The 16,342-nt window shown below is 45.8% G+C and overlaps 1 protein-coding gene and 1 long non-coding RNA gene across 3 annotated transcripts in view; one reads left to right on the forward strand and one right to left on the reverse strand.

Annotated features, from left to right (window-relative positions):
* Positions 1 to 852: 852 nt before the first annotated feature.
* LOC117879857 lies at positions 853 to 7,812 on the reverse strand. The gene is made up of 3 exons (XR_004646401.1): positions 7,736 to 7,812; positions 4,698 to 4,774; positions 853 to 1,696 (listed from the first exon to the last, which is right to left on the reverse strand). It is a non-coding gene; the product is annotated as an uncharacterized LOC117879857 (long non-coding RNA).
* A 217-nt stretch (positions 7,813 to 8,029) lies between these two features.
* The window catches only part of PFKFB4 (6-phosphofructo-2-kinase/fructose-2,6-biphosphatase 4), a 110,564-nt gene continuing 102,251 nt past the window's right edge, over positions 8,030 to 16,342 (forward strand). Inside the window, exon 1 of one of the 2 annotated variants that reach the window (XM_034775316.1) lies at positions 8,030 to 8,120. In XM_034775316.1, the coding sequence (XP_034631207.1) occupies positions 8,057 to 8,120 (64 nt within the window). In that variant the 5' untranslated portion in view covers positions 8,030 to 8,056. The remainder of the gene's footprint in view (positions 8,121 to 16,342) is intronic. The other variant, XM_034775320.1, reaches the window with a different exon arrangement.

A 16,342-nucleotide genomic window follows, 5' to 3' on the forward strand; every position in this document is an offset into this window, starting at 1 on the left:
TGGATAAGGGTTGGGGCAGTCAAGGGACAGATAGGAGGCAGGGTCCTTGGGGAGCAGTTAGCGTGGGGGGGGGGTCTCAGGAGAGGGCAGTCAAGGGACAAGGAGCAGAGAGGCTTAGGTAGGGGTTGGGGTCCCGGGGGGAAGTTAGGGGCAGGGGTCCCAGGAGGAGGCAGTCAGGGGACAAGGAGTGGGGTGGGGGATTGGGAGTTCTGAGGGGGGCAGTCAGGGGTGGGAAGTGGGAGGGAGTGGATGGGGGTGGGGCTCTCCCACCCTCTTTTTTGATTGTTGAATTATGGTAATGCTAAAAAAGCGGTGCCCTGGCTCAGCAGGGAGAAGCCGCCTTCCGGAGGCACTGGAGAACCAGAGCATTGGCTTGCGGGGGTGGCGAGCTCCAGCCATGGAGGAGCCGGCATGGTGCAGGGGTGCAGCAGCCCTGCAAAGGCGGCGGCACCATTGGTGGGGAGCAGCTGCGCCCCTGCCCCCCCGGGGGCTCCTGCAGGCCGCAGCAGATGCATGCGGTCAGCGGCCCCTGTGCACCCCCCGGCTCTCCCCTGGCCACGCTTGAGCTCTGCAGCTCCTGGGTGTGTGAACTGCTGCTGTCCCTCCCAGGTGGAGGCTCCTCCATGGCTGGGGCTTGCTGCCGCCACAAGCGGGACGCTCTGGCTCTCCGGTGCCTCCGGAAGGCAGCTGTGCACCCTCCAGGGGGGTTCAGGGGGTGGGGAAGGGGGCAATCTGGCCCCTGGGGTCTATAAAGGCTCGTTGGGATTTGCCCCTCAATGAACCGATGTGCGGGTGGGGGGGGAGGAGGGGAGGGGGCGTGGAGGGAGAGGGCGCAAGGTGGAAGTTTCGCCTAGGGTGCAAAATATCCTTGCACCGGCCCTGTTCATGTATTACATTTAATTCCATGGACTGCCACTGTGCCCTGTGATCTGACTTGTTAACTTTTAGGCTGACTGACTTACAGGAAGAATCATCTGAAGATAAACTTGAAACCCTTGTCCTGAAGGCCCTACATCGCTCTCACATCAATAATTTTTATAAGCAGTTACTAAATGAAGAGCTATGTATTGTAATTTAAGTCTTAGGAAACAGCAATAATGAAACATATGCATGTCTAGCTTAGTTACAATACAAATCAGCTAGCACTTCTAGTGAATCTATGATAGGGAAGTTCTTAAAAATCTTTTGCCTAGTATGGGACACTTATATTCTAAAACTCATTTTGCAGGTGAGGAGACTGGGTCAGAGAACGAAGAAGAATGGAAAGACTAAAAGGTTTTCTTTTTCCTTGAGGTATTAGAAAATTACAAGCAAACTCCCCCTTTCTTTCTCTCCCTCCCCCCCAACCCCCGTAGGGAAAAACTTGAACTCTCCAGTTGCTTTAATGTAAATACTACCTACTAAAATCTCAATGTAGATGGATTTTAAACCACCAACTTTCAAATGTGTTGTTAGTATGGGGTGTATAAAATAAACTTTTTTTGTAAAGTTTGTGCTTATTAGGAAATACTACTTCACATTTGCAAGTGGTCAAAAATGTAATGAAGACCTGCTTTTTACTACATGATTAAAATACAGTACAGAAAACGCCTAGAAAACTAACCTTTAAATTATTTACTTCAAATATTTATACTTCAAAATAGATACCTTAGGTAGGTCCATAAAATTAGACATGATGGACATCCAGGCAATGGTTCTGTAAAAAGGGAGGAGGGGGAACAAACAAACTCTTCACTTAAACTTCTAAGGGCTATTTTCTGCTTCCATTGAAGTAAGTGGATGCTTTCCACTGTCTTCAATGGGTGTGGAATTTAGCCCTAAATTGTAGCAAAGTATTCAGCAAGCTGTTGAACACTAAACTTAAAATACCTGGGAACTTGAAGAATACTAAAGAGCGTCCTCTAGCTAACACATTGCCCAGAACTGAAAATGCAACTCAACAGTTGAGCAGGGAGGGGGAAAAAATTACTATATAAACTAACCAGTGGAGGCTTTATAGTTGGCAAAATTTTGCCGTGGAAAGTACTATGGTGGCTAGTGACAAAAAGCAGTGAAATAGCTAGGTTTCTATGTCTCCTACAAACAGATTCTCCCAATGTCCCTTAGGGCATTGGTCATAGGAAACTTAATGGTTTATGCTGCCTCATGCAGCAAAAACTAAGTTTAGTAATGAGCAGTACAACAGGTCACTTAAAACTGCTTAATTTTACTTTGAAAGTTGCTGTAGTAAATTACAGCAGAGAATATCAGCAAAGCAGGTAACTCTTAATTTAAACGGTTGTTGAAAACCTGGTCCAGATAGTAGTACGCAATTACTATTCAACAGGATTATCACTTTATTAAGGAGCTGCTTCATGTGAACATGCAATAACAAATTGAGTACTTACCACAAGAAGAATCTATCAGTAGGTCTCTTTCCACAGGCAGTTCCTAATCCATTAGGTCACAGTAGCCTTAGCCATCTAACTAAACCTTTGTGCCTTAGTTTTCTCCATATGATATGGGGGCTAATGTTGGGCACTTCAACACTGCCCTTTCACCTGGGGAAACTTAAGCACTTTACAAAGGTGAATAAGCATTAGCCCAATTTATATGGGTTTCCTAAATAAAATTTTAAGCACCCTGCAAAAAGGCTCTGTGAACTATTGGCTAAGACATGGATCTGTTGCCTTCAAGTTCAAGATTTTGCTTGTGGTACCACAAGCTTATGCCCTGATTCTGTAAACACTTGCCAGCATGAGTTAGGCCCATTTACTAGAGTTCAGAAAAGGGGAGAAGGAAAGAGTGGGTGGGGATTAATAAGGAAAATCATTAGGGAAAAAAGTGATAAAAAGCTTAATACAACTTTTTAATTTTAACATTAAAATACAGAGACTGTTCTTTAAAATGCAGGGGATGGGCGTTAGTAGGGTAGAGTAACACAGATGAACGCTTTTCCAAGTTCTACTTACTTGCACTCTATCTGTAGAAGTGATAGCAATATGAAACTGCAGAGCTAGTGATAAATTTCATTCACCTGTGTCCACTTATCTGTGGCCCTTGGATTTATTCTAATGTTCTTAAACTCTGAATAGCTTCAAACTACCACTCTTAAAAACAAAACAAAAATTCCCTATATGTTGTCACCTCTTAAATGGAGAATTTCTCCCAAGCCATACCTGCTAACGAGCCAAGAAAGGCAAGATACATTTAAGGGCAAATGACAGCAATTCTACAAACAAGTGTCACTGCTTCCATATTGAGTGTACTGTTTTTGCAGGGCTAGAAATGGGAGGGGAAGGTGTGAAGATGATGTACTTCAGTCGTGACTGCATAAATATAGAGAAACTCGTTGTTTCCCGAAGCCACTTTTAGACATTTTGTCTTTTCTGACTCTGGTGCATATTGACTCGGTGGTAGGTATCTTGTATGGCAGTGCTTCTCAAAGTCGGGCCGCCGCTTGTTCAGGGAAAGCCCCTGGTGGTCCGGGTTGGTTTGTTTACCTGCCGCGTCTGCAGGTTCGGCCAATCCTGGCTCCCACTGGCCGCGGTTCACCGCTCCAGGCCAATGGGGGCTGCGGGAAGCACCACGGGCTAAGGGATGTGCTGGCCGCCCTTCCTACAGCTCCCTTTGGCCTGGAGCGGCGAACCGCGGCCAGTGGGAGCGGCGAACCGCGGCCAGTGGGAGCGGCGATCAGCCAAACCTGCGGACGCGGAAGGTAAACAAACCAGCCTGGACCGCCAGGGGCTTTCCCTGAACAAGCGGTGGACAGGCTTTGAGAAGCACTGTTATATGGCATATTGAGGAATAGCTAAATTCAACCTTAAAGCATTTGTAAAATTCTTTACTGAATTTATATCAGTACAGCGTGGCCTAGTATCCCAAAATGTTAAATGACCGTTTTGGGAAGACTTGCATCTCTTGAGGCTTTGCCAGCTGGGTTTTACAGTATATTCCAGTATCAAGCTCGCAAGACTTGTATCACACCACACTTCTTCTTTGGTGTATATCTCACACAATGTGTCTCTTCCCTTTAGGTCTATTAGAACCACATGCCATAGCTCCTTGTGCTTCTGTGGAGTTAAGCATCTATGTCAACAGGAGGCAGGCCAAGCAAAGTGTTTATCTAGATACTTCTAATGTGCCTGTCACCTACTATCTCCTAATTTAGTAGATGCTGCTGCCTGAGGTGCTCTTAACCAAACATGCCTCTCTATTTGTACCTTTTGATACAACTGGAGAACTGGGACTTCAGACTAAAGTGCATATATTAAGTAACAGATATGATTAGTAGACTTATACTGTTTAGTTTTTTTAGGAGGTGCATTTACAAAATATTCCTTTCATATCCTGGGTTGCCTTCCTGGCTGTTGGCAGTTGATTCTCAATCATCTTTTAGGTGGGCTCTTGCAATTCATTCCAGAATAGTTTTGGTGAAGTTAATTTACATAACTTGCTTTCTCTCTTAATGAGAGAATCAGCATGATCTCTTCATTCTCATCCACCCCCAACAAAAGAAGTTGATTGCTCTTTATTGGAATGAACAGTTTATTTTTTTAATTGTAGTGGTAAGCTATCACTGTTTTTTTCCTTTACATTTTGGTATTCAAATGCTAAGCAATAAAGCAGGGACCCCTAAATCTAGTTAAAGTAGAAACAAATGTCTAAAAATCTCTTTGGATTTGTTTTAAATGTTTTACAAATGTAGTTTGCCTTACCTCCTCAACAGTCTGTTAGAAAATGAAACCTTTTCAGTTGGTTACATTCTAGTTCAGGTAACTGCAAATGAGCCCACCTGAAATAGAGAATAGTTCAATGTTTTAAAACTATACAATAGAGTGAATGGGACATAGAAAAATTTATGGCTACTGACCATATTAAAGGGGACAGGGAAGCGGTAACCGCATTTAAAATTTCTATCCATCCAAACAAGCTGTTACTCATGTGCATTGTCCTATCTACTTCATGAGTAATGGCACTTGTCTTGATCCACTGAACAGGGTCTACCATCAGTTGCATTATGTTCCAGTAACTCAATGTACAGCTGTTTGGACCTGGGCTGCTTCCTGAGGTAAGGCAGGGTCATGAGGTATCTTGCTACCAGCTACCCTTACTGTGAGGAAGCTTTGTCCATGCCTGGAAGTGGTCCACTCTCTGACGTAACAGGCAGCATAAGCACACTTCTCTCAGGTCATGTCTACGCTGACAAGTTTCTGCATAGTAAAGCAGCTTTCTGCATTGTAACTCCTGAGGTGTACACACTGCCAAGCCACTTAGTGTGCAGAAACTGCACAGTTGTAGCACTTTAAAAAAACCACCCCCATGAGAGGCGTACAGCTTTCAGCACTGTGGCTACAGCACGGCAGTGCCAATGTAGACACCAAGGTCGCTTACAGCACTGCAATTGGCCCCTGGGAGGCGTCCTACAATGCCTGTTCTTGCCTCTCTGGTCAGCGGTTTGAACGCTACTGCCCTGCCCTTAGGTGACCAACCATCAGCCCCCACCCCATAAATTCCTTTAGAATTTTGAAAGTCACCTTCCTGTTTGCTCAGTGATGTGTGCAGTGGTCTCAGTGCATCTTTCCAGGTGGCCATGCCTGCTCCATGCACCAGGTGCTCCCCTGCTTGGGAGCAATGCTGAGCTTCTGGACCTCATCAGCATTTAGGGAGAGGAGGGTGTCCACTCCTGGCTGCACTTTACGGACAGATTTCACAATGCATGACGGAAAGGGGGCATGACCAGGACACAGTGCAATGCAGGGTCAAAATGAAGGAGCTGCAGAACACCTACCACAAGGTGCAGAAGGCAAACCGCCATTCTGGTACTGCACCCACGAGCTGCTGGCTCTACAACGAGCTGGACATGATACTCAGTGGCAACCCCACCCAGGGCCGGCTATAGGCCAATTTGGCTGAATCGGGCCCTGTGCCTAAGAGGGCCCTGCAGCTGTCCACCCCGCCCCTGCCCCCAGCTCACTTCTGCATCCGCCCCTCCCCTGAACGCTCCGCCCCCCTGCTCCTCCCCCTTCCCTGCTTCCCACGAATCAGATGTTTGCGGGAAGTCTGAAAAGAAGCAGGGGCAGGCAGGCAGCAGCAGGTAAGCTGGGGTGGGGGGGCGCGGCGCGGCGTGGCCCCGGCCGAGCACGCCCAGTCCCAGCCCCAGTGGCTCTGGCCGAGCGTGCTGGCCTGGCCCCAGCCTGAGCGGCTCTGCTTCAGCCCAACTCGGGCCCTTGGGTGCCAGCCCGGCCCGAGCGGCTCGGGCCCGGCTCGGGCCCTGTAGCGCCGGCCCAGCCCTCCGGCACTGGCCCGAGCAGCTCCGGCCAAGCACCCCCGGCTCCGGCCCTGGGTTGAGCGGCCCTGGGCCACTGGCCCTGGTTCCGGCCCAGCCCCAGCGGCTCCGGCTCTGGCCCAGCTCGGGCCCCAGCCCGGCCCCGGCCGAGCGATTCCAGCCCAAGCAGCCGAGCACCCCCGGCCCTGGCCCCAGCGGCTCTGGCCCGGCCCTGCCCCAAACCCTGTGACCCCGGCTGGAGTGCGGCCCGCCCCTAGGAATCAGGTCCAGCTCTTGCTAAGGCCGGCCCTGACCCCATTTCCACTGCAAAGGCTACTGTGAATACTTTAGTGGCTCCCATGCCAGTTGAGAGTGGACGGAGCCAGGAGGAGGAAATCTTGGCTGAGGATGTGGAGGGGAAGGGGAACCCAGAGTCAGAGCTGGGCTACTAGCAGAAGGAACATGTGCATAGGTAGGGCCCATGTGCTTTTATTAGTGGTGTCTAGAGTGCAGCTGACAGGGTAATATAAAGCCTGAATCCAACTTGCACCTCATGTTCCCTCTGCTGCAGCAACTGGGGAAGATTGCGTGACAGCTACTGGTACATAGTATGCCCCTTTCTCTAGTGGGCCCTGAGCCACCATTGTAAATCAATATTAATGTAGTCCTGCAAATCACCTTGGATGGGTCCTTAGCTGTGCAGCTGGTTTATTAATAAACTTGTCCCCATGCCATGCATGCTTGTGCCTAAGAATAGGCAGGATGAGATGTTTCAGGAAGGGGGTGGGGCTGACCATTGCCTAAAAAGAGGCAGTAGTGTGTCTGGGTAGCAGAGAAAACTCAGTCCCTCCCAAACTCTGATCCTTCTGACTACCCCTTGTTGGGGATGCTCACTTTAGAAATGGAAAAGCTAGTGATCTTCCTCTTAGGGGATACCATCCTTCTAGGGCCTTCATATATGTGTGTATGTCTCTGGCTGTAGGAAAACAAAATATCCCCTAGTTGCAGTGATGAGCCTGGAAACAGGTGGGTCTCACCCATATAAGAAGTGTCCTTTTCTAAGCTGCCTGGAGATGATGCAGACTCCCTTTGCTCAATATCATGTGCAGAGGTACTGTGCCCCAGGTGACAATGAACTTCGGGATATTTCGGGGGTAGCCCTAGGAGCTGAGATTGGGTAGTGTGGGGGTGATGGTGAGAGAATGATACCTGCCTCCAATTTGTATATTTTGATTCACACTTATTCGAGGGGCTCTAGTTGATCCAGTGTGTAAAACATTAAGCCTCCCCAAACATCTCTGCCCTAGATAGGTATGCTATATTTAAAAGCTGGCCGTCCTGACTCCTAGTCCCCTACGGGCGGTCCTTTCTTTCTCCCGCCTACGAAGCGCTTTGAGATCCCTCGGAACTAAGGGGCGCTGCGCTAGTTATTATTATATCATTCCTCCGCCTCCTTCTCCACCCCGCCTGCCCAACCTCTCCAATCACCGTGCCGGCGTTGCGGGAGCGGCCGGTGCCCTGTGCAGCGGGAGCGCACACCCGCTTCCAGCGTTGGGGGACCCTCTCCAGGGCTCTGCGCCCTCGGCGGGATGCCGCCGCGCCCGGCTGCGTTACCGACCCGTCTCCTTCACCTAAGCCCGGCACAGTGAGCGGGACTGGGCGCCCCCGGACCCTGCTCCTTCCAGCCAGCCAAGGCGGCGGGTCTGGACGCCCCTCGGACGCTGCCGAGCCCGGTCAGCGGCTTTGGGCGCCCCCTTGCCTGGCTCAGCTTGCAGAAGGGGACGCGGGTGCCTCCCCGCCCAGGCGCAGATGTCGGTCTCCAGGTGCAGCGGCGGCGGCTGTCAGGGGCGGCCGCAGAGGCGGGACTGGAAAGGTGAGGGCGGCGGCAGCAGCGTCCCTGGGGAAGGGGCCCGGCTGTGTTCACGTACACACACTGCCGGAGGGCAGGACCCGCGGCACTCCGCCCCCCGGGCGGCTGTGGAGGCGTTTCTCCTGCTTCGGCCCAGCCCGGCCGGCTGCTCGCTGCCTGCCTAGGGGCCTCTTTGCTTCGGTCTCGCCCGGTCCCCCGCTCCTCATGCCCCAGGGCCCCGGGGCTCCGGAGCCGGACTGAGGCTGCCGCTTGCCCTGGTTCCCGCTGACATGAGGAGTTGTCCCTCTGCTCTGCAGGGGGGCTTCCCCCTTCCTCTCCTGTCTGCGCTGTCGCGCTCCCCCTGCTCCCTTGGAGTACGGAGCTGCTTCCCTCCCTCACCCCTCGCGGGGGGAGCCGCCTCCTTCCCAGGTTGGAGAGTCCTCCCTACCCATGTGGGGCGGGGAACTGCTCTCTTCCCTGCTGCGCCTAGGGCTCTTGCAGTTGCCAGAGCTCGGGGGGGCTTCCCGAGGCGTGGGGCGCTCCCCTTCCCCTCTCTGGCTCCTTTCCCTCGCGGTGCCTGCCTTGGCTTGGGCGATTTCTCCCCGCCGCTGAGCTGCCGTTTGTTTACCAGGCACCTCACTGGGGGGAGGGGCAGGTCTGGAGCTGCTGCTTTGATTCCCGTCTGCCGTGTGCTGCTGTCACGGAGGCTTGGCTGAGATGGGTCAATGGTTTGTGAAGCCAGGCCCTTTCCAGCCTCGAGCCCCAGGTCGCGCTATAGGAGGAAGTGGTGCTGGTGATTCAGTAGGGAGCCGCCTTCCTCCTGAGTCAGGGCTGAGCTAGTTCCTCGGCTTGGGGTTCTGGGAGGACATAGGTCAATGCCTCTGGGGTACAAGGTGTCAATCTTCCTCTGACCTCCCAAGCTTTGGTTCCTTTCCCCTGTGATCCCTTAGGCTACATCTACACTACAGGGGGAGTCGATTTAAGATACGCAAATTCAGCTACGTGAATAGCGTAGCTGAATTCGACGTATCGCAGCCGACTTACCCCGCTGTGAGGACGGCGGCAAAATCGACCTCTGCGGCTTCCCATCGACGGCACTTACTCCCACCTCCGCTGGTGGAGTAAGAGCATCGATTCGGGGATCGATTGTCACGTCCGAACGGGACGCGATAAATCGATCCCCGGGAGGTCGATTTCTACCCGCCGATTCAGGCGGGTAGTGTAGACCCAGCCTTAGAGGGAGCGGGAGGGTTGCTTCATCTCTAGCATCCCTTTGGAGGGTACAGGAATTGAATTTACCCGTGAAGTGAAGTCCACTCCGCATGGCATAGCACCTAGAAAACACAGGATATGAAGTGGCATCATGGTGCAGATTAGCACTGGCTGAAATGCTATTGGAGATGACCCATTCCTGTTCCTCTGCCCATCCCTGTTTTGGGGGGGTTGGCGAACTCTTTGATAAAAAGGGGAGAAAGATGCACAGACTCTTTTGGAATATGAACAAGCTAAATACACAGCCAAACTGCAGAATATCAAACCTATAGTCATTGGTATCTTTTTAAACCAGCAATTAATTCTCCAATAGGTGGTGTTTCTGTTGTAATACCTAAGGGTATTGTTGAGCTTGGTATTGTACAAACATGTAAATAGGCTATCAATTTTTAAAGTATTTCCAGGTTCTTCCCCCTCCATGCAGTCATCCAAGGGCTGGTGTTAGGCTTGGTGTCTGAAGGGAAATTATGACCCAGATACCACAGCAGGTTGTCAGATGGGAAATGGAAACTTTGGCTTACACTGGGAGAACTGGAGCAAGTCAGGGTGTCAGAAGCCTGAGGAGAGATTGTGAAGTGGGAAAAAGGCACGATGTACATAAATGTATTAGAATGCCAGAGTCTGTGACTTGTTCCAAACTAGTTTTTAATATTGCTTCCTTACTGGGGTGTTTTGCTGCTGGAGGTGAGATCTTTGGAATGAAATGTTTACTTGTGGTCACTATAAACATTTTGCCAAGGGCAGGTTGTTAACTGCAGTGTTCTGGTAAATTCTTAGGAAGCCAACTGTTATCTTTTGTGTTTTTCTACTCTCACAAAGAGAAGCTATTCTTAACTTTCTGTCTTAAACAGCTATGTAGTGCTACTAAGAGGAGGTCTACCCCAGAAAGGGCTGAATTTCAGTAATGCATTAAGTGCTCAGTGTATTGATAAAGTATTATGAGTAACAATTCAGAATGAAAGGTGTCCCACAAATGTAATTTATTTAAAAGATACTGAATGTTTTGAATGCTGGTTCAGTGAATCGGCCCAGCTGATTAAGCCTTTTTAAGGAAAAGTGTGTCATATAGATATTCCAGAAATCATCTCTTACTTTGGTGAAAGGGTGAGAATAGATTTGAATAGTATAGACAGTCCATCTGTATCATAATTCTCAACCTGTTAAGGCCTAACTGGACATCAACCCAAAATGAGGGACCCAAGGAGATTGTATATCCTAATGGTAAGGATGATATAAAGATCTTGGTAGATGATCTAATAATGCAGAAAGCTTAAAGTCTTGAGAGACTCGTGCTTTTTTAATATAAATGTTTTCTGTGATCCTTGTTTTTATCTCCTTGCATGTGTATTGCAGGTGAACAATTTGGATTAAATACTAGATAAAAGCAAGTTAGTGTGGGACAAAATTAGGGTAATTTGAGAGGTATCCATGGTATGGTCACTTGTTTTTACAGTGCTATGCTTATGTAAAAAGCTACAAATGGAATTGAATAATAATGATTATCAGGCTTCAAACCACACTTCAATATACTATTGAGCAGTTCCATTTTTTTCCAAAAAAATTGCAAATGTGGTCTTACTCAGTTGTTAGATGCTACCTTAATTATAGTTGCAATTAAAATTAGCGATTTAATGTAAATGAAAAATAATAAAAGCTTGAACAAAGTTATTACTGCATTTATTTATGTACACAATTTGTATAAGGCCTCAATCCTGGAAAGAGGCATATGCTCAAATAGGACTAATCATGGAGTGATAGTTAGTCCTGTGTGTAACTGTTTGCAGACTCAGGTCCTAGATTTAGAGTAAATCTAAGACCACTTCAGAATTAATATCTTGAAGTAATTCAGTAATTGTCTTTAATTGTTGGCAAAGCAATAAAAGTGTGTATATAACCACTTACTAATATTGCAATAAGAACAGGAGTACTTGTGGTATCTTAGAGACTAATAAATTTATTAGAGCATAAGCTTTCGTGGACTACAGCCCACTTCTTCGGATGCATACCATCCGGGCTGTAGTCCACGAAAGCTTATGCTCTAATAAATTTGTTAGTCTCTAAGGTGCCACAAGTACTCCTGTTCTTTTTGCGGATACAGACTAACACGGCTGCTACTCTGAAACCTAATACTGCAATGAGAGCTTGCTTTTGACATTTACTGTTTCTTTGGGGTTTACATTTTCCATATGTGATGGTGTGTGTGTGTTTTTTTCTTCTGTGGTCAGGATGAACATACATTTTGTCTGCTGACTCTGTTCCCCTTTTCAGAAATAAAGAGGTTGTAAAGTTCTGACTCTTTTTGTTTGTTTGTTTTGAGTATTACTTTATTTTAGAAGAAAATTGAAACAGCTCCTTTTATGGGAGGGTCCTCATTTTGACACTTCAGGGGGGGAAAAAAGAGATTTCAATTGAGGAATCTAATGTGAGCCTGTGCTTTCAGACGTGGAGTAGGCAATATGAGTGTGATTCTATGATGGGGTTGCTTGTGATGGTAGGGGGCAGGGCTCGGCAGCTCTGGGGCTTACTTATGGTTTGTCGTATGTGCCTAGAAACTCATAGTTAAGAGTTTCAACCGACCATTTGCAGGGATCAGGAAGGACTCAATCATTTCCCTGCAATTATGGGAGCCACAGATAGTGATGCACTGTGGTCGTTACTGTTCTCTGCCTATGGTACACAATAGTTTAGTCTCCTGTGCGCTGTAATACTTCGGCCTAATTTCAGTTGTTGGGTATAGTGTGTGGGTGCGAGGTGGTGGTGTGTGATATTCTGGAGGTCAGACTAGATGATATGGTGGTCTCTTCTGGCCTTAAATTCTATGACTCTGTGCTTCTTAGGAGAATTCACAGGATGCTTGTGATAAGATAAAAAATTATGAAAAGAAAATATGATTAAAGAAATAAAAGGGACAAATCTCACATTCATTTTTTTCTTTTGTTTTTATCACAAGATTTTTCCCATTTCAGATAAATTAGTGTAACAAACAGTGATAAAAGTGAACAAACATAGTAGTTGTCCGACTATCTCTGGGAGAATTAAAGCTCTGAGAGTCTGCTGGTTGGGCTTTTTGTATAACTGGACCCTTTATCAGTTTGGCCACTGAAAATAGACTAGCCAGTTTCACATTTTGTTTTTAGCCCATTTCTGTGAAGTGCTGGGATATTACTGGGATGAACACAATATAATAGCCTATAACACAAGGAAATCATAATGTTATTCTTGAAGGTTGTGAACTTCTTAAAAAGTAGGAGTGGACTGTGCATGGGCCTAGTTCAGGGGTTCTCAAACTGGGAATCAGGACCCCTCGGGGTCACGTGCTGTCGGCCTCCACTCCAAGCCCCGCTTTGCATCCAGCATTTATGATGGGGTTAAATATATAAAAAAGTATTTTTAATTTATAAGGGGAGGGGGGTCTCACTCAGAGACTTGCTGTGTAAAAGGGGTCACCAGTACAAAAGTTTGAGAACTACTGGCCTAGTTTCAGATAGTCTTTGATGACATTTTGCCTGGTTGATTATTATTAATTATTATTATATTAATAATATATATATTGTTGTTTCTGGGCACCTACAAGATGATGGGCCTAAATGTGTCTGTCGCATATTAATATGAATGCAGGTCTTAAAACTTGTTTTAATACATATTCAGATGAATATTAATCACTTTTTTGTAATTGAATATCAGTATGTACCTAAACTGATGTATGTGGCTGTTTTTTAAAGTGAAGTGACTTTTAAAAAATTTAACATGATTTGCTTGTAAATGTGTATCATACTAAAATAAGAAATCAATTTCATTTTTTGTGGAAAATGTATTGCAAATGCGATAGTTACAAATTACACATGTGATGGAGCATCAATATTGACAGCCTTTATGAGTTTTAATTTCAGCTAAGCCCATTAGCCCTGTCTGAGTTAAGAAGTTGCAAAATAACTCCCAATACTATCTTCAGTAATTTCAAGGACCAAGCATCTGAATCAGCAAACTGAAATTGGTATCAAAACCTTTACAGACATAGCAGGCCTTGTGCATGCTAGACACAAATGGTAACCGTTTTAGAGAACACTTTTAACATGGTTTCAATTGCATAACTGTACTAAGTGCTCTAACCCGGATGCTAGAACCTCCATAGTACTCTTCCAGGAACCCGTTCAGATGTGTTCTGGAGCACATAGAATTGTGTGACAGTTAAAATGGTTTTTCTCATGTTGTTAGTTTGTATATACACAGTAGGAAGAATGCCACATGGCTTCCCCCATGGAATATATTGTATTTTTGTTAGCAGCTTTTATTCACAGCTGTATTCAGTTTTTGGTGCTACAGGTGAATCATACAGTTGAGATGACGACACAGCATTGGTCTCTAGAAAAGTCAGGACACTTAGTCCCTGTGTGGTGATCAGGCATTTCATATGTAACTACAGTAAATAATAGGTGTATTAGACTGGTTTCTCAGGTCCCCATTTCCTGGTCTCATTAGATAGTTGACTGTTTAGCTGTCTGACCCATTTCTAAAAAACTGTTTTCAAGATAATTTTTTTTCCACACTCACTATACAGTATCATACATTTCACTTAGTTTCTTACCCTGGAAAGTAACTGTTCTTCACTCTTATAGTTGGCATAATGAATTGCCAGATTACCTGGGAAAACCGACAATCAGGGGTATGCATAACTCTTCTTGCAACTAAAATAGTTACAGCAGATGCTAGCTACTAATTGCTTGCAGTGTTTGTACATACTTTTCAATGACATTACAGAACTAATTTAGAGGTGCGTACTGTGGACACAGCCGTATTAGTCGTTTTAAAAGTGGTATTACTTTCCTTTGAAATGGGTTAAAATATGTAGTGGGATCAGGCCTTCAGTTTCACTGGAGCGAGCCAGTGCCTGCTTGCAGATGAATACAACTTTGTGTTTAGGTTAATCCCTGATGTAACTCCATTGATTTCATTTGAGTTGCATTAGGAATGATTTGGTCTGGGATGTATTCTAGAATCTAGATAGTTCAGGATAACTTCCATTAAGTAATGAGAGAATTTCTGCCCTCCTGCGGATTACATACAGTCTATGAATGTGTAGCTCAAATCATGTGCAAGACACAAAGCATAGAATATTTGTGGTGATGTATTTTTAGTTGCTAAAGCCAAGCTTCCATATGGTACATGAACTCTTCTTACATACTAATTCTCTGTTGAGCTCAAATGACTGGAGGATTTTAATAGGCTTGAAATATACTTCCATCAGTTATCATTGCCCAACATGCTATCTGGATTTAGGACTGTCTCACTCTTCCTCTTAAATTCTCTCATGCTTAGATTTCCCTGAAGACTTAGTTGATGCAGTTAATGTAACACATGTTAAGTTTGTGGTTCATGGGAATCCTGATTTTTGTCCTTTCCATTCCTTGAAGTCAGAGAATTTCATGGCATTTTTCTTCTGTGTTATTTGGTGGGGAGGAGAGGGAAAAAAAAAAGTAGAAGAGCGTTCATAGTTTTTCCATCATTAGTGTGAAACAAATCTTCCAAAGACAATGGGTAGTTTTACAGGGGTTCATGACCTTTCTCAATTAAAAAGTTCCAAGTGGGCCTGTAAGAGCAGTCCCGTGAGAACCAGGCTGGTGAAAAATACAGCAACACATCTCTGTCTGAGTGAAATATTCCTGTTTGCACTTGCAGTTACCCTGACCCACATCCATGCCCATTTTTCACACTGCAGTGTGGCTGTTCATATAGCTGAGAAACAGTTCCTCTTTTGTATTGGAGAAGGAAAATTTAAATAACATCCCAATAAACTCATGTTTCATTGAAAGGAGCCAGTTAATTGAAAAGCATATAGTTTACATTAACACTGTGAACCTGGTGTGTGTGTAATGTGCGTATATATAAACAAACTAGGGCAGATCTTAAGGTTGTGTGAATTGTCATAGGCCCATTAACTTGAAGTCAATGAGCCTATGACAATTTACACATAGTGATGCAAATGCTCATCTGCTCTGTGTGTGTATATACTGTACATAAGCAGCATTCTTGGGTAGTCAGAATCTCTGTGGCTGAGATTGGATAATGGACACTTAGACTGGAGTTTTCGAAGGAGCCTATGTAGTGTTATTACAGTCTTTTGTACCAATTTTGTGTGTGTACGAGGTACCATTTTCCATTCTGCTTGAATAACGGACCATCAAAAATAACTTGTTCTAATTATAGCATTAAATAATGGTTTGTCTACTGTTTTCAGAATGCCATCTTCATTTCTTTGTCACCTGAGCCATATAGGTCTGCTATTCTATCTTGCCTTGAGTTTGTGTATTATAACTTGTGATATTGCAGTCCCTTCCATGTTCCATAGAGGCATGCAAGGTTATGACCTCTCTAACAGCCAAAGCAAAATGAAAATTTGGTTCCTAGGGCTAAATCTCGTATTCAAACAGAAATGTCTTCAGTAATAATAGTGAGAGAAATACAGGGATATTACTTCTAGTAAAATCTTTGTCTAATTTTTTTTGGTTTTAGGTTTATTTTTAATGCAAGTATCTCATTGGGTAAATATTTGCATTTATCACAGCTCTGTTTGCTCATGTTACTGCTCCTGGTTAGTTTATCTGTGTTTGATAAATTAGATAAATTAGTTAGTTTATCTGTGTTTGATAAATTATCCGTCCTATGTAAATTTATTCACCACCTATGTTTTGTTCTTGAAGATTCTCAGCCCACAAACTATCTAGCCAGGCTTCCAAATGCAGGAAGATGAAAAATCTACCCTAAAGGCCATGGGAACAAGATTCCATATCGGATCATGGCATCTCAGCAGCTGTCTGTCCAGTCATACTTGTTCCTTGTGAACTAGGTGTTAACATAATATACATTAGGGGTTGGCAACCTATGGCACGGGTGCCGAAGACAGCACACGAGCTGATTTTCAGTGGCACTCACACTGCCCGGGTAATGGCCACCGGTCCGGGAGGGCTCTGCATTTT

The sequence above is a fragment of the Trachemys scripta genome, chromosome 7 (assembly GCF_013100865.1).
Source record: "Trachemys scripta elegans isolate TJP31775 chromosome 7, CAS_Tse_1.0, whole genome shotgun sequence".
Lineage (NCBI taxonomy): Eukaryota > Metazoa > Chordata > Testudines > Emydidae > Trachemys > Trachemys scripta.